General features: G+C 39.3%; 1 protein-coding gene and 1 long non-coding RNA gene across 9 annotated transcripts in view; both read left to right on the top strand.

Moving 5' to 3' along the window:
• map3k15 (mitogen-activated protein kinase kinase kinase 15) overlaps positions 1–18,365 on the top strand; it is a 158,340-nt gene that overhangs the window by 84,609 nt on the left and 55,366 nt on the right. For 7 of the 8 annotated variants that reach the window (XM_079661535.1, XM_079661529.1, XM_079661533.1 and 4 more), the window contains one exon: positions 9,951–10,016. In XM_079661535.1, coding sequence (XP_079517661.1) covers positions 9,951–10,016 — 66 coding nt within the window. Of the gene's footprint in view, positions 1–9,950; positions 10,247–18,365 lie in introns of those variants that run through there. The other variant, XM_079661530.1, reaches the window with a different exon arrangement.
• Positions 15,180–16,480, top strand: LOC307026268. The gene is made up of 3 exons (XR_013804370.1): positions 15,180–15,282; positions 16,218–16,235; positions 16,360–16,480. It is a non-coding gene; the product is annotated as an uncharacterized lncRNA (long non-coding RNA).

Here is an 18,365-nt window from a genome sequence, read left to right as displayed (position 1 = left end):
GCTTTCGGGTGATAGTGTTGCCTGCCAGGGAAAAAACCCTCTCACTCGGGGTGCTTGTGGCTGGAATAGCCAGGTAGCTCCTCGAAAGCGGGGGAAGCGGTGCACGTTTTCTGCCCACCACTCCAGTGGATTATCCATTGTGGGGATATGCGGTGTCCGCTGGCAGTAATCCCGTAGCTCATCATCCGCATCACTGTTGACCCGTGTTTTCTTGCTGTTCGTTTGCCTCTGTTCAGTGCTGACGCCGGTCCGTTGCTCACTGGTGCTAGCATTACTGCTAGTGCTAGCTGTCGGCAGCGGGTGTTTCATCTTCAGATGGTTGTGCATTGCATTTGTATTGTACTTCAGTACAGCTGTACACAACTGACACTTCACTGTGGAGTTGGTTACATCTTCGTTGAAGTACTGCCATACATAAGAATGTCAGACGTGTTTTGTAGCATTTTGCAGCACCTCGTTTACCTCCATTTTTTTCACGACTAGTTGACTAGAGCCTACAGTGCCGACTAGTGGTAAAGGCAGGGTTTCTTCTAACGTCGAAGAATATTCACATAGAAGCATACAAACTAGCAAAAATAATAATGAATAGATTAACAGATATATTAGATAAAATAATAGATAAGGAGCAAACATGTGCTATAAAAGGTCGCCTTATGTGGGACAACTTATCAATTTTAAGAGAAATCATAAATAAACCAAAAGAAGAAAAAGGTTTTTTTATTATTGGACTTGACCAAAAAAAAGCCTTCGACTATTTATCAAGAGATTACTTATGGTCGGTGATGAAGGCCTACGGATTTCCTGAAGTCTTCATAAACATGATTAAGTGTCTGTATTTTAAATCTTGTGTTTGTGTAAATGTGAACGGTGTGTTAACAAATGCATTTAATGTTGAAAGAGGGGTTAAACAGGGCTGCCCTTTAAGCGCAGCTCTGTACGTGCTAGCCATAAGTCCATTAATTAAAATAATAAACAATGACAGGCTCATATCAGGAACTCCAGTTGGCCATGCGCCCAAGATAACTGCCATCGCCTATGCAGACGATGTCACTGTTATTATAAAAAACCAACAAGAAATGGATGTTTTAACAAACCACCTAAACTTATACGAATTGGCATCAGGAGCTAAATTAAACCACGACAAAACTGAAGGTGTTTGGATAGGCTCCGACGTTGCCAAAGGCGACATAAACATTCAAGTGAAAAAAGAAATTAAAATACTAGGAATAACTATTTGTAGCGACAATTGTGCCGAACTCAATTGGGAGAACAAACTAAGTGAAGTCAAAGAACAAGTTAAACAATGGGAGAACAAAGATACAAATTATAAATCAAGAATAAATATAATCAAATCTTTCATTCTTAGCAGGATCCTTTTTCTGGCAAACATTTTCCCCCCACCCACGCAAATAATTGTGCAATTAAACAAACAGTGCGTTAATTTGGTGTGGGGTACAACCAGGGAGGTTGCAAAACGGAATTTGTTGTTTAAAAGTAGGGAATATGGAGGCCTGGGAGCCATAGACCTGGGTATTAAACTGCAAATTACCTTTGTAAAAAACATCTCCGCTGCAATACACAGGAAAGCACCTTGGGTTGAGGAGGGAAGAATGGGATGGAACAAAAGAAGAGGGCGCGCTAGAAACGGACCTTACTATAAATTAGTGTATGGTGACTTCACAACGGAACTTCAGCATTTAGGGATTGATTGGATCGGGCTCCCAAATAGAGTAATCTTTAAAATAGTTAACGATTTTAAATATGGAGGTAATATAATGTACAAAAACCTCACACCTGGCGAAGGCAATGAAGTTTTAAAATTAATTAAATGTAAACAATTATCGGAGAGCATGAGAGACGTGAGGTGGTTGATATCTGTTAACAGACTTGCGGTCAGAGCTGTGGTCTCATGGAGCTGTTATGTCAAAACTAAAACATGCCCCATGATTAACTGTGAGGAAGACGAGACCTTGCAGCACCTCCTCATGGACTGCTACAGAGCTGAGGAGGTGTGGTCGCTCCTGCGGGGCATTGGTTTAGTATTCAATGTAAGATATGCCTCCATTATGTTTTGTATTCTGGATGAGGGGATGGGCATAAAGCAAAGGGAACTTTTTCAGATGGTAATTTGTATCGCATGTATGAAAATATGGAAGACAAGGTGTAAAATGATACTGAACCAGAGAGTAATAGGCAGTAACACCATCATGAAACAGATACTTACTGAACTAAGGAGAAGAAAGACCTTGGACAAATCCCAGACTCTGCCATGGGGCATCTTGAGTCTGTGACATAACTGAGCCGCATAAAATAAAACGTGCTCTCCTTATGTTATTTATATATTTTTACTTTATGTGATGTATGTATTATTAATGTAACTTGTATATCTATAAAATGTACTGCCTTAATAATTTAAAATAAAGTTTATAAAAAAAAAAAAGTAAAGGCAGGGTCGGCTCCAGAACAAATCGAATGGGGGGGGCAATCATTTACCACGGGGGGGCACACACCTGCTGTAAAGCCTCTTGTCTCTCACACACACACAGCACTGCACGCTTCATTAAGCCAATTATCTCTCTCTCTCTCTCTCTCTCTCTCTCTCTCTCTCTCTCTCTCTCTCTGTCTCTGTCTCTCTCTCTCTCAATTCAAAGGGGCTTTATTGGCATGAAAGTTAAATTAAACAATGTTGCCAAAGCATCACAATACAAAATAATTAACAACATTAACATACATTTCAAATGTTTACATATTATTGATGATATATATATACAGTGATACAATTACATTTGTGTGTGTGTGTGTGTGTGTGTCTCATTCACTGTCCCTCAGGTTGTGGCATGTGTATACATATTGGGCAGCAAGGTGTGCCTTGTCTCCTTCTCCTAGGAGTACTCTCAGTCTTGAGAGGTCATCAACCTCCTTGAAACCTGGGATTACAGAGTTCAACTTGTTCCAGTAAATGCTCCTTACTTCGTTGAATGTTTGGCATTTCAGGAGGAAGTGCATCTCTGTCTCAGTCTCACCTGTCGTACAGTGACCACATATTCTGTTCTCTTTTGGTTGCCAGGATCTTTTGAGTCTTCCTGTTTCGATTGCCAGTTTGTGGTCACTGAGCCTGTACTTGGTTAGGATCTGTCTCTGCTTTCTATCTCTGACAGTAGAGAGATACTCTGCCAGCTCATACTCTCTGTTTAGAGCCAGGTAAAATTCTAATCTACTTTGGGTTTTAGTTTCTTCTTCCCAATGTTGTAAATAGTTGTCTTTACATTGTGTTATAATGCGTTTGACTGTGATTAGTGTTTGGAGAGCAGTGTTGTTGAGAGACTGGTCAGAGTGGCTCTGAGAGGGGGCAACTAGCCTCAGCACCAGCTGACATAGGGGACTCTTCTCTGGGGTTAGCTCTTGGCTTTGGAGGGCTTTGGAGTGGAGGGTGTCTCGGGGGCTGGACCTAAGGTGGTTAAAGAATGTCAGTGCTCTCTTTTGAGTGTTAATGATCAGTGGGTATCTGCCTAATTCTGCTCTACATGCATTTGTTGGTGTTTTTCTCTGAACACGTAAAATGTATCTGCAGAATTCTGCATGTAAAGACTCTGTTGGATGTTTGTCCCAGCGGGTATAGCTCTGGTGACTAAGTGGACCCCATACTTCACTACCGTACAGCGCAATGGGCTGGATCACACTATCAAAGATTTTGAGCCAGATTTTAATTGGAATTTGGACATTATAAAATGTTCTCTTAATTGCATTTAGAGCTCTTCTGGCTTTTTCTTTGAGTGCATTCACTGCCATGTTGAAACTTCCTGATGCTGTTATGGTTAAACCGAGGTAGGTGTAACTCATACTATGTTCGATGATATGATTATTTATGGTAAACTGGTATTTGTTCTCCTGACATCTGGGGCGTTTTTGGAAAACCATGATCTCTCTCTCTCTCTCTCTCTCTCTCTCTCTCTCTCTCTCTCTCTCTCTCTTCTCTCTCTCTCTCTCTCTCTCTCTCTCTCTCTCTCTCTCTCTCTCTCTCTCTCTCATCTCTCTCTCTCTCCTCTCTCTCTCACACACACACACACACACACACACACACACACACACACACACACACACACACACACACACACACACACACACACACACACACACACACACACACACACACACACACACACACACACACACACACACACACACACACACCTGAAAGTGTGTATGGAGCACCCTCTGTTGTTGTTACCTATTTCCGCCAGCGGGTCATATTGACCCCTCCCCTTTTCACATAAACATGACGTGTTGCTATAGCAACCGCCTTTTGTCTACTGCGGTTCCAACTACTGACTGTAGTGAATGAGTGCGCTCCCGCTCAACGGAGACTGCTCGCGCTGCGCTCCGCAGCAAACAGCTGTGGGGCGATTTTAAAGTACGTTATGCTGGCCGGGGTGTCTAAATAATGCTTCCGGGCCAGCGGGCCATTTATAATGTCGAGCCCTGTTCATATGAACAGCTGAGACTCCACAGATCAGGTCAGAGGGCCTGGCGATCCACTAGCAAAACAAACATCCAGTAGGCTATTAACCTTACTGTTTTTACTAACAGTAACCAACTAATAATTTTCATAAAGTGCATATTTATTCCAAACTCACAATATAAAACGTAATGCACAATGCAATGGTACACAGTATCCAAAGTCTTTAGGCACTGGTTAGAGGCATTCATGTAAAGCAGATCGCCAGAATCCAATACTGATAAAAACGTTACAGAGATCAAATGTTTCCTTGTCTGAAAGGAGAAACCTAATTTTAAAACAACATTTTCAGTGTGTGACTTGAAAGATAAGTTCTGATCAATAATAAAACCTAGATATTTGTATGTAGTGACCCTTTCAATGTCAATGTCAGTCCCTTGAACAGTACAAATGTTGGGGAGAAAATAAGTACACTTTTTGCCATTTGAAAATATAATGAGTTTGGATTTGTCTGCATTTAATACTAACTTGAGTTGAGATAAATTAGATGGAATAACATCAAAGGCAGACTGGAGGAAATCAAGACTTTGCTCTATAGAAGAGGATGAACAATAAATAACAGTATCATCTGCATAAAAATGGAAAGCAGCCTTTGATAAATTATTAGAGATTATTTACATATATGGTGAAATTATTGGTCGGGTTCCATCTACTTTCAGTGTGTAAAAGGAGTCTCCTATTTCCTCCACTATTGCCTCAGTCACCACATTGCTGAGTGTACTTATGAGTTCATTTTGCATTTCGTGACAAGTGTAAGTGGCGTTTCGAGGGATTGATTTCACTACATCAGCCAATTTGGGGTCTTTTTTATCGTATAGTCCAGCAGGGAGAGGAAAAGGCCACTGGCCCCCTCTGACATGTTATCAAAAGCCTCTATCTTCCCTCGTAAAGGCAGCTGGTTTTCCACCAGAAATCAATAAGAGAGGAGATATAATACCTGTTTTTTCGTAGTTGGTCTGCGTTAACAAGTGTAGAAATCTCCTTTCCAGTGCTGGCACGCCTCTCGCTCCTTCCACATTGCATAGCAAGAGAGATGCTCCTTTGAATTTGCATGTTTCTGAAATCCCTTGTCTCTCTCCACCGTATTTTTCCAGTTACGGAAGCCAACAGACATAAATGCATCCATTCTCCGGGTTTTGCTAGACTGCCGACAGCAGAAACCAAATGCAGCATCGGCCTTGACACTGTATTCAAGCCAGTCTCGGTTGTGATACCAAGCAGAGACAAACGAACGCCTCCTGCCAGTGAGGATGCTGTAAGGGTACTGTTTTAAGAAGATTTGTTTGGGCTGATCAGTTCCAAGATCATCTATGGGTTGTTGAATTCCAGCGCTAACGTTAGCCGCAGCAGGTGGATGGGCTTGGCTAGCAGGTTGGCTGGTCGAAGAGCACGGCTCCAGCTCTTCAGAGGTGGTGCCGCCGGCGATGCTGGAGATGGGTGCATTATTCCCTTCGTTTTCAGGAGGTGGAGGAGTTGGAGGAGGCCGTGTAGCAGCTGCACCTTGCAGCCATTTACGTATATCCATTACTTTATTACTGTCCGACAGTCCGAGCATTAGCTTCGTCTCACTGACTTGCTAATTATGCGCGCATTTTTTGAATTAATAACAACAAATCAAAGGCCGGGGTCATTGGTCAAGAAAAACACCAATCACCAGTGAGCACACCTCAGGCTGTGTTTTTTATTTATATTCTTTATTTCTGATTTATTTCACACAAAAAAGATTTAGTGGAAACGTTTTCACTTATAATATGATAAAAAAATTAATTTAAAAAACGACAAAGTGGCAGGGCTTGCCTGGCCTGGCAGGGGGGGCACAGTGACTCATTTGGGGGGGCATGGCCCGCAAATGCCCACCCATGACGCCGACCCTGGGTAAAGGTAGTCGATTAGTTGGTGAAACCCCTAGTGTGTGTGTGTGTGTGTGTGTGTGTGTGTGTGTGTGTGTGTGTGTGTGTGTGTGCGTGCGTGCGTGCGTGCGTGCGTGTGTGTGTGTGTGTGTGTGTGTGTGTGTGTGTGTGTGTGTGTAAAATAGCCCAATTGCTTTTACAATAAATAAACATTGACTGTGTTTAATTGAATAGGAAAGGGGTTTAACGTTAGTGGCAGGTTTTGTGTGAGAGACAATAAATAAGACAGCCCAATATTTCAAAAAAAAATCTATTCTTTTTCGCAACTTTCCGCATATTTCGCAATTTCACCGCATAAAATCACATAAAAACCCTGCATGTTTAATCGCATAATCAAGGATTTTAGCCCGCATAATCAGGGATTTTTGCCCGCGTTTTTCTGGAGGGTCTATAATATGACTCCAGCACTTCCTATGAACCTTGATGATGCAGTTAATCCAAGATGATCATGAAAAGTGACTTACGTCCTCACCTGTTACATAATTCCTTCTAAACATCGATGCATATATTTTACATCAGATTTCTCTAAATGTTTTTTAATACGATTACAGATTATTTGACTCTTGATTGTTTGTGTGTGATGTTCTCAGGTTAACAAAGTCCTAAGGAACCATCATATTAAACCCAACTGGATGTTTGCCATGTATAACATCATCCGCCGAACGGTGCAAGCCTGGCCTGAGCCTCTGCTGCCACCTAGTGGACATATTCAGAATATTACATCTCATCACTTTCTGTCTTTATATAATATTATAATTACTGCATTTACAGTACCACACATGCCTTTGACAGAGCTGCAGACCCACTTTGGTCCAGCGTCAGAGTGCAAGGGAGCAGAGAAGGAAGATGAAGTGGATGAAGAGGAAGCAGAGTTTGGTCCCGTTTTAGCTTCTCAGACTGAAAACCCCGTGACGACAGCTGACCCCGCACAATCTGCAGCCAGCACCATAAACTCCACCCACTCCCAGGAGCCTCAAACACGAGACCAACCGGTACATGCAAAAACACACAACATATACAGTAGATGGCTGTAGAGATGGCAAAAGTAAACACATCCTTTACTCAAGTCGAAGTACAGATACTCGTGTTTAAAAATACTCTGGTAAAAGTAGAAGTACTGACAACATGTCTTTACTCAAGTAACAGTAAAGAAGTATGGGCTTCGAAATGTACTTAAATAAAAAGTACCCATCACTACCAACTGTTCTAAAGAGTAACTGACCTCACTTTATATTAAAGGTCTCCTATTATACTGTTTTTCATCAATATATTATAGGTCTCAGATACAAAACATGTCTCTGAAGTGTTTGCCTCGAGATACCAAACAGATTATGCATTTTATCCCATAAACCCCTCTGTTTCAGCCCTGTTTCAAAAGTGCTGATTCTCTGTCTGTTACTTTAGATGAAAGTAAGGAGCCACTCCCCAAGCCCCTTTGAGTGATATTTGGTTAAGAATAACATAATGGTGCTCTAGGAGGGGATTCAGGTGATAGGGTGGGCAGGTGTTACCTTGGTTGGTGATTGGCTAATAGTTACACAAGCCAAAAAAACGTTATGACATCATAAAGTGGCCAAAATCTGATCAGCTCATTTTCAGAAAGGTTTTATATAAATGGATCAGGAAAAAACGAGAGGGGGTCTTTGTTCCTGAAACTTTCAGAATCTCTTTACACAGAGGGGATGTGTATGTTTATATGAAAGACTTGAAAAAAGTGGATTTTGCATAATAGGTGATCTTTAATATAACAATAATGTCATTGTTAGCTCATGATTGTTTCGCTGCTGAACAACGGCAAAATGACGTTCTCATTGGCCCCTCTTCTCTAGAGAAGACCAGGAAATGATGGATACACGAATCATGTTAAAATCTATAGGCACGCAATGACTCTAAATAATGATGATCACACCGCCAAACGCAGATTAAAACTAAAGTAACAAGCCTGTTTTGAACATGTAAGAAGTAGAAAGTACAGGTATTTGTGTTAAAAATGTAAGAAGTCAAAGTAAAAAGTCGTCAGAAAAATAAGTAGTGGATTAAAATACTGATACCAGAAAATGTTACATAAGTACAGTAACAAAGTATTTGTACTTCAATACTTCCGACCTCTGACATTAGCTTGTAGATGGGTTAAATAATACAAGGTGTTTTATACACAATCAAAAACAAGGTAAATAAAGTGGTATGGTGCAGTTTTATTTAGAAAGATACAATGTACTTTATTAATCCCAATTTAAGAAAAAAAAACGTGTTGTAGCAGCATAACACAAAACAAGGAATAGCACAAAATAACAAATTAGAGTAGGAGTAAACAATTCTAAAATAGAAACATCTCAAAATAGAAATTAATAAACCAGCACTAGGGAGTAATACAAATATATATAGATGACCGTGAAGATAAAAAATCTATAAATCTATAAACTGACTGACAGATAAAAAAAAACTATTCAAGGGCCAATTTCCTTTGATGTTGTAACTTGTGTGTTCCCTTCAGATATTTGAACACCTACGGATTTTCCTACTCACGCAAACACACAAGGGAAAACGGCAGTTGTTTGGAAAGCATTTCATGATGATGCAACCCAACTAGTATCAATCATGTGACAAGGCTGGAGTGATGATGACACAGCAGGAACGTGTCAGTAGTGCTGGATAAAAGCGTTGATAAAACAATGATGCAGTACAATGCTAAGGCTCATAAAGATTGTTTAACATTAAGAAATGATGATGTTGTCTTTGCAAAAAATAACACTGAAAAATAATATTTTTTCATTTGAAATACATGATGTTATTATCAGCAATGCATTACTTAAGATTCCCATTCATGTTCGAGAACCAAAAGTTCTCTTTATATTTCTTGTTTGGAGACCCCATGAAGGATGTTGCTGCTTTTGTAAAAACCTTTAGATGTCTGTTTAATGTTCTTTTATTTTAACATACCTACCTGGTTTCTAGCCTGTTTTTATCGCGACATGTTCAGTTCTTATTTCCTGGTTGCAGTAGTTTTCCATTTTTATTCAGGCTTTTTTACTCTGAGATCATGGTGCACGTAGCTCTACTTATTCACAGTCAACATCCTTTACAATGTGGAACATTCTGCATAGAGACTTTTCTCTTAAACATGTGTAGATATTATTATTATGGCCAGTTAATGGCATTTTTTCATTAGCTTGTTTTTACGCACAGGGCCTCACCAATTGTAGTGTAATTTTGCTTCTCTAGTAATATAGTATGATTAACAAGTTCCTATCTTTTTGACAGTTATTTGATGTATCTCAGCCTTTCATACTGCCTGTGAGATCTACTGTAGATCTTAATACATGTCTTTCTTTGCTGCAGGTTGCTGGATCAGCTGCTGCAGAAGGAGAAGGAGTACCAGCAGGTCCTGAAGGCCACACTGCAGCAGAGAGCACACGACCTGGAGATGGTCCGAGTCAGACACAGACCACCAGGTAAATACGTTGACATACTGTATTATCCTTCTGTTTGTTTTTCTTCCTCTCTAACTCTCTGTTTCCTTACAGACATTTCACCTCCCTCCATATTCCACATCCCAGCGGACCACGAGCCGGACAAGGAGCTCACTGATTTGCTGAAAGAGAAGGGGGTAGACGGAAATGACGGTATGTGTGCAGAATCTAGTTTTACATGGTCATATGGAATTTAGGGGCGTTCTTCTCAAGTCTACAAGGCTAGGCCATCTGAATGTATATACACATGCTTTAGAGATAAGTCATTCCTTTTCGCAGCACAGGTGCATATTTTTGGGATTGCTGCAATATGGAAGGTGTCTAGGTTGAAAACTGTCCAGAATTTTTACCATCTAAAAAGAAAAAACACAAAATGCAACATTCATGGTGGGAACATTTATATTAAACTTGTTGCGCAATGCTACGTTACAAAGATACTTCTGTACCAATCTGTATTGTTTTTGACATCAAGAAGTTTTAAATCAACAGCCGAATTGGGGATATATTATATCCGAGATTCGGCCGCATTACCATTTTCAACTAAGAAAAAAAAAAGAACAACTAAATAAACGTGAATAAAATAAAATGGATAAGAGGAGTTTAAATAGGCTTACCAAGAGTAACTTTTCTGATCTGAAAGAAAACATGTAGAGATTGTATAATAATCTATCACTATCAACAAACCTCTTTTCTTCAGGCACGCAATGACTCTAAACCACTAAACACAGATTAAAACTAAAGTATCGAACCTGTTTTGAAAAGGTAAGAAGTAGAAAGTACAGCTATTTTTGTTAAAATAACAACAAGATAACAAATCTATGAACTATAAATCTATAAACTGACTGACAGATAAAAACAAACTATTGAAGGGCCAATTTTCTTTGATGTTGTAACTTATGAATGCCTTCAGATATTTGAACACCTACGGATTTTCCACTCAGGCAAACACACAAGGGAAAACGGCAGTTGTTTGGAATGCATTTCATGATGATGCAACCTCAACAAACCTCTTTTCTACAGGGGTGGAGTCCTCTGCCGCATCTGGCGGGCCATCCAGCAGCAGTGGTTCTCAAACTTGTTCTGCCATTCCCCACTTTGAACAGGTGGGCCTTGTCAAGCCCCACCTCTCGTGAGCTACTTTTACTACTTTTTTTAGTTTTTTGCAGTCTATATATTTAGCATATTTTAACATTATTATATGCTTACCTTTAACCTTTGTGTGCTGTTTGGGTCTGGGGAACCCGTTTTCAGTGTTTACTAAAATAAAATGTGTGCAATTTAATTATTTTTAACCTGCTTTATTTGGGGGTGGACCTCACATACTCTCGGGTGGTCTCGGGTGGTCCCCGGGAAGTTTTGTTAAATGCATCAATCTGATGCACTTTTAGTAAAACATTAATTGATGGATACAGCTATCAACACTCATATGAAAGGGAGCTGTTTACTTTTCAATAATCCAAACATCTTTAGAATATGATCACAGCCAATAACAAATGATTTAAACTTGTTTATTCTTATCTTATGTTACCTAGTTAGCATTCTTTCTTTTTATTTATGCATATTTTTTTTACTGTCCTATTGTACACATTGGAATGATTTCTTACTTAATTTTTTACAACTAGGCTATATTAAATAGATAAAGGTGTGCTCTCTCTCTCTCTCTCTGTCTCGGTCGCTCACAGAGGCTGTGTGCTCCTCCGTGGCGATGACGGCTTGCGTTCAAAAATAATAATAAACATATTTGTAAGAGAGATAGCAGCAATACCCAAGGCCGTAGACCTATATGCCAAGGGAAAGGAGACAGTGAGAGGAGAAAATTATGAACTGAGTCGAAGGTTGAATACCAGGCAAATTATTCCCTAACACTAACTATGTAATGATGTCCACCTTTGAAATTATCATGGGAATAATTTACTGTGGTGGGGAGAAGACACTCAGCCACAATGTCAGGATAGATTATGGATAAAATATGGAGTAGCTTGCTTTTAACCAATTCAGCTCACCATTGTTAAAAAAACACGTATGAATTTGTATGCAGCACCTGTCCAAAACATACTGAAGACCTTCGTTGAGACATATGAATGTAATGTATAATTTATGTATGTCATGTTAAGTTATTGACTGTGTTACGTGCTCCCCTCTTTGTTGTCTTTTCTGTGCACCTGGTCTGCTCCTGGCTCCGCCTCTGCCCAGGTGTTCCTATTTCCACTCAGCCGTGTTATAAGGAGAAACTGGAGGAGAAGGAGCTCTCGTCATTATTCCTATTAGAAAACCTCGGAAAGATCCAACCAGTCCAGGCAGTTATAGACCTATAGGTCTATTCTTTCCATAACTATACACGAGTGCGATGTCAGAGCTATATAGCTCTGACATTGCACTCGTGTAAAGTTATGAAAGAATGATAACAGAAAGGCTGACATACTATGTTGAAAAAAATGAATGAATGACTCCTCCAGATCAAAGTGGGTTTAGAAGAGGGCGGAGTACTTTAGATCAACTGTTGTGCCTGGAATCTGAAGTCAGGAAAGCCCAAGCGAATAAGGAGTGTGTTGTAGCTGTATTCTTTGATGTGGAAAAAGCTTACGATATGATGTGGAAGGAATGATTATTAATAAAACTGGACATTACGGGTCTGGGAGGTAATGTATATAATTGGATTATGGATTTTTGGTTTGGCCGTGTCATCAGAGTCAGAGTTGGCAATTCATATTCTCGAAGGCATGAAGTTGAGAATGGAACCCCGCAGGGGAGTGTAATTAGTCCTCTTTTGTTTTCTATCATGATAAATGATATATATACACAAGTAGGATCTGATATTGGTAAGTCACCTTTTGCAGATGATGGAGCTATTTGGAAAAGGGGCAGACATGTAAATTATATTGAACAAAATTAAAAGCTGGTCTCTGACATGGGGGGTTTAGATTGTCGGTGGAAAAAACTGAAACTTTAGTTTTTACGAGGTAAAGGATAGGTGAGGAGGTTAGGTTAAAACTTTATGGACAAGAACTAAAGAAAGTGAAGACATTTAAGTTTCTGGGAATATGGTTGGACGAGAGAGTCACATGGAGTTTTCACATTGATAAAGTAGTAGATAAATGTAAAAAGGTTTTAAATGTTAAGAGGTGCTTGGCAGGCACTAAGTGGGGGGCTGATAAAGCTGCTTTGAGGAACGTATACACAGCCTTAATTAGATCAGTCATATCAAATCAAATCAAGTTTTATTTATATAGCACATTTATAAAGGATTTTTGGTCGAGCCAAAGTGCTGTACATATAATAAGAATAGCCTACAGTAGAGACACTTTACAGCTAATATAACAGCACAGTTTGTTCAGAATATCAGTGTGAGAAAAACGACACCCTCTATCCTTAGACCCTCACATCGTACAAGGAAAAACTTCCGGAGAAAACCCACAGTTTAAAGGGAAAAAATGGGAGAAACCTCAGGGAGAGCAACAGAGGAGGGATCCCTCTCCCAGGACGGACAGACGTGCAATAGATGCCGTGTGTAAATCGAAGAGATAATGCATTTTACAGCATCGGTAGATTGAAGGTCAGTTCAAGGTTCATGACAGAGGGGAGGATGTTTTTATTGAGGGAGCCCAGAATATCAACCGGGGAGACTGGAGGTTGGGGTCCAAAAAAGATGACCTCAGTCTTGCTCTCGTTGAGGGTGAGGAAGTTTTGGCTCAGCCAGGATTTAATCTCTGTTAAGCAGTCCATCAACTGCTGTAGTGAGTTGGCATTTTGATTGAGAGGCAGATAGATCTGTACATCATCAGCGTAACAATAGAAGGGGATATCATGTTTTGTGAGAATTAAACCTAGTAAAAAGATGGGGCCCAGAATTGAGCCTTGGGGAACCACACAGGTAAGAGGGGCTTTGGCAGAGGAGAGGCCAGACTTGAAGCCAGACTGAAACTTTTCGTGGATGCCATGCGTGGTTAAAAACGACTGCATCTGGGAGTAGACTACTCGCTCCAGGGGCCTCATTTATAAAGGGATATACGCTCAAAAAATGGCGTACGCCAGTTTCTACGCAATGTTTGCGATTTATAAAATACTAACTTGACGGGAAAATGTGCGGCCCTCCACGCAAACTCTAACCCATACGTACGCACTAAGCACAAAAACGAGAGAGACGACAAACTGCGAAACCGTTGGCAGAAGGAAGAATGGAGAGAAATATGTGGAAATAATACCATAAATAAAATGTTACCTCTCATTTATCATATATGAAGAATTCATTTTCACAAATTGATTAAAGCCAATCTTAAAATGATTTAACAAACGTCTGTTTGAGACTCCTCAGTGCACACAAAAACATAACATGGAGAAATAAATGAATACGGATATGTTATTTAAAACCACCTCGAATATGTTGTGTTAATGTTATGAAATGTTTTCTCATAAATGATGCGGTAAGCAGGAGGACAGAATTACGTCTAAACTGATGCCGTGTTGCGTTTCTATAGGTTGTAGATACGAGCATGGTTTTATATACTATCATGTTTAATCGTGTTTTATGCCGTTTGCCAAGACTTGATAAGTCGCTCGTAAAACACAGCAGGTATGGAAACTAAGAGCACCATACTGTATGTGGTCAATTGAACAGCTAATATAACACAACACATTAGTTGTATTTCCTTTAACTGTTGGATTATGGATATATAGTTGCTGATCGAAAGCTGGAACACAAACCACCAAATACAAACAAATAATTAATAAATAAAATGAAATAAAAGGGGGTGTCTCCTGTCCCCGGTACAAACACACTGCCTAAGGAAGGTGTCTAAATGTGTATTTATTTGGGGGGGGGCGCCTTACTCCGTATTTCTGGCTGTTTGTACCTGTGTACTCTCATGTTCCGATTAACCCAGTTTCTCCCAAATCTCTTTTGTGTGTCCATATATACGCCGGGATCCTGAGTCGAGGCTAATCCTGTTGCTGTGGTCGTGTGTCCTGGATCCTCTATCCTGAGCACTGGATCTGAGTCCTGGACTTCGAGTCGTGGCTGAACCTGTGTCTGCGGTCCTGCCAGACTCTCACCATACTACTTCCCTGATGGCTCCCAGAAGATTGCTGACATCCTCGTGGATTCATGTTCTTATTATAGACACATGCATTTCCAAAATGTTGGACTACGTACCTGCAAATCCTAAAGCTCTGAAAACAGGCAGATTTACCATTGTATGTTTCAGGGTAAAATCAAGGTTAAAAAGCTAATTATTTAACTTGTAGAAAAAATTGTAAAATGTATTTTTGTTCACAATGTGTTTGCAGCGAGCTGCTGCCTGAGTTACAGCAGTCTTCGATTGCCATGCCAACGGCTGCTCGGCTACACCGTCCAGAACATTAAAACTTCCTATGACATCAACGCTATTATGTGAGTAAATGAGGGAGCAAAACAGGGAGCAAGTCAGTGACAACAGTCTCAAATGGATATTACAACATAAAGTTATGGACAAAAGGTGCAATAGCACAATAAATGTTAGTATTAATTCATCTGCTGACATGTTTCTAAATTGAATTATCCCTATGACATTATGCTACATACCAAGGTGATGTGTCAAATAACGTAACATATTTAATTGCTGTCTTGAGTTGTTAATCGTTGGCTTGTTTGCTTTATGACCTAAAAGTATTTTTTATTTCATCTGATAATCAGTTAATTGACAAATCATTGTGGCCCTACTTAGAAATAGTGACAGTGGACCTAAGTAAAAAAAGTTTGGGTGTCTGACATTTTTTTTGAAAAGGAGATGATTGGAAGATATAAACAAGCAAACACTCTAGAGAGTGGAATTTTAAATGGTATATCTTATATCTTTTTTTTCATTAAACATATCCTTCTTTCAGATGAGCAATGTATTTTAGATTCAAACTGCAGTTAACATGGTCATTGATTTTGCTTTCTTTATTATTTATGTTAACCACTAAACAACCTAACAGTATGTGTTAAGATGTTTTACCTTGTTCAAAATGGGCTTTATTGAAGACGTAAAACAGTTTAAGCTAATAAATCCTGGTTATTTAAGGTCACACATTAGAGGATAGGCCCGAGACGTGACTTAACAAAGCATTAGCGGGTTAGCTGGTGAATCCCAGGTGCACCGACTTCTCGCTTGTCTTTCCAGTCCAGTTAGATGACTCAAAATCAATCATTATGTGCTGCAGGATTCACACCCATATGTAACTGTTGCAATATGTAGAGTATAGAGACACTAACAGGTTAATACACAACCTGGAAAGGACCTGGTTTTCTGGTGAACTGCATTCATGCGTCTCGTGTTTGATGAAGTCTTCACTTTTTTTTCACAGATTCCAGCTCCCAGGAAGGTTTGTGTGTGCTGACCCTTCAAGAATCCATACTCAGAGATTGATGAAATGTGTGGAGTGAGTATATTTGTCTCTTACCGAATATTGAACTAAAATAATATTGTTTTTTCATTCTTCTCTGCAGTGAAAGGAGGAAGAAGAAAGGAGGAAGAAGATCCGTAAGATCATAGCAAACCGAACCTGAGGCCACGACACATGAGCTGTATACGGAAGTTACTGTATGAAGGATATAACTAATATTTAAAAGCTTTCGTACACCGAAGTAAATTATCATGTCAATTTGTTAAATTATTATATTACATCTTATTATATAAGATCGTGTGTTTTATAAACAGGTAGTAAACTGTACACTGAAGGTGCAGAGCATCAAGTTTGAATTGTAATTTATATTGTCAAAGGATTAATAAAAACAAAGATGTTTAATAATGCATTTGTCTGAGTTTCATAACATTCAGCTTATCCACATGTACAAAGCACATCCACCCTTTAACATTTTTTTTTATTATTATGTCTGCTGCACATTCTAAATAATATCCTAGTTTACAGTGTTAAATGAGTAAATCAAAGGTCAGCATTTCAAATAGGGTGCAAAGAATCAAGATGAGCACAATACAATAATATAAAAGTAGATAAATCACAACGACAAAAAAATCAGTTTTATGATAATAAAGTAAATGGGGATAAACGATATGATGTCATAACGATTTTTTGGTATGTGTAACCATTAGCCAATAACCAACCAAGGTAACACCCGCCCACCTTATGACCAGGATCTAAGGTGGGCGGGATCCAGGTGATAAGCTCCCGCCCACCTTTGAACGAAGTATTTGTACTCCACTACTTCCCACCTTTGGATGGGTGAAATAATATAAGTTATTATAGTCAAAAACAAGGTAAATTAAGTGGTATGGTACACTTCTCTTTTTTAAGATAAGATTAGATGTACTTTATTAATCCCAATTTAGGAAAAAAAACGTGTTGCATTATGTTCATAAAACAAAACTAGGAATTGCACATAATAACAAATTAAAAGAGTAGAAATAAACAATTCTAAAATATAAACATCTCACAATTCCAAAAGTTAATAAACCAGCATTAAGGAATAAGACAAATATATAGATGACCGTGACGATAAAAAATATATAGATCTATAATCTATAAACTGACTGACAGATAGAAACAAACTATTGAAGGGCCAATTTTCGTTGATGTTGTAACTTGTGAATGCCTTCAGATATTTGAACACCTACGGATTTTCCACTCACACAAACACACAAGGGAAACGGCTCCAGGGGTGGAGTCCTCTGCCGCATCTGGCGGGCCATCCAGCGGCACAGAGAGCGAGAGAGGCTGAGGGGTGACGAACGCTCGGAAGATGATGCATGATGGGATACGTAGACTACAACGAGGACTCTGTTTGGCAGAAACAGGCACACATCAACACTAACAGTCCTGCTTGCATTCTATTTTTTCTTTCTCTCTCCCCAGTGCCTTATCATGTTGTAGTCTGAAGCTTTTGTGTACTGAATCTTAGTTTGATTACATCTCTATAGTCACAGACTGGACCAGACCAAAGCGCTTTAGTGCAGCCAGAACTCTATGTATCTATTCACACACTTAAATATGTATTGATGCTCATGCTTGAGAACTTTGCTTGAGCATTTTGAGAAGAAAATCCATCACAGCAATCAGTATATGTTTAAGTGACACTACAAAGTATCTTTTTAGTAAGAAAAAAGGCATCCCCCCCCCCCCAGTAAACGTTTTGTGTTCAGATTATTTACAAAGATGCTCCTGTGGCATAATATATTCAGTGTGATCCAATGAAAACCTCGATACAGAAACTTAATTCAACATGTTAATTGGTTTCAGTCTTACCCCTCCCGATTTCTGTTGACTTTTATTGCTCCTCTTTCCTTCATAACAGCATACAGTTGGACAAAAGATAAACCATTATGCTGCAGGACTAGATTCACACGCCTTCTGTTTTGAATAATGATTCCAAGTACAGCCATTGTTCTCTGAAAAAACCCACATGCATAGTATTTTAACAACCACATCTGTAATGTCACATAATCATCAATAATACAAACATGTAGGCAAATTATATCAAGATAAAACCATTTGTTT

Source organism: Notothenia rossii, assembly GCF_949606895.1.
Source record: "Notothenia rossii genome assembly, chromosome: 12".
NCBI lineage: Eukaryota > Metazoa > Chordata > Actinopteri > Perciformes > Nototheniidae > Notothenia > Notothenia rossii.
This window is presented reverse-complemented; position numbering and strand designations above follow the sequence as displayed.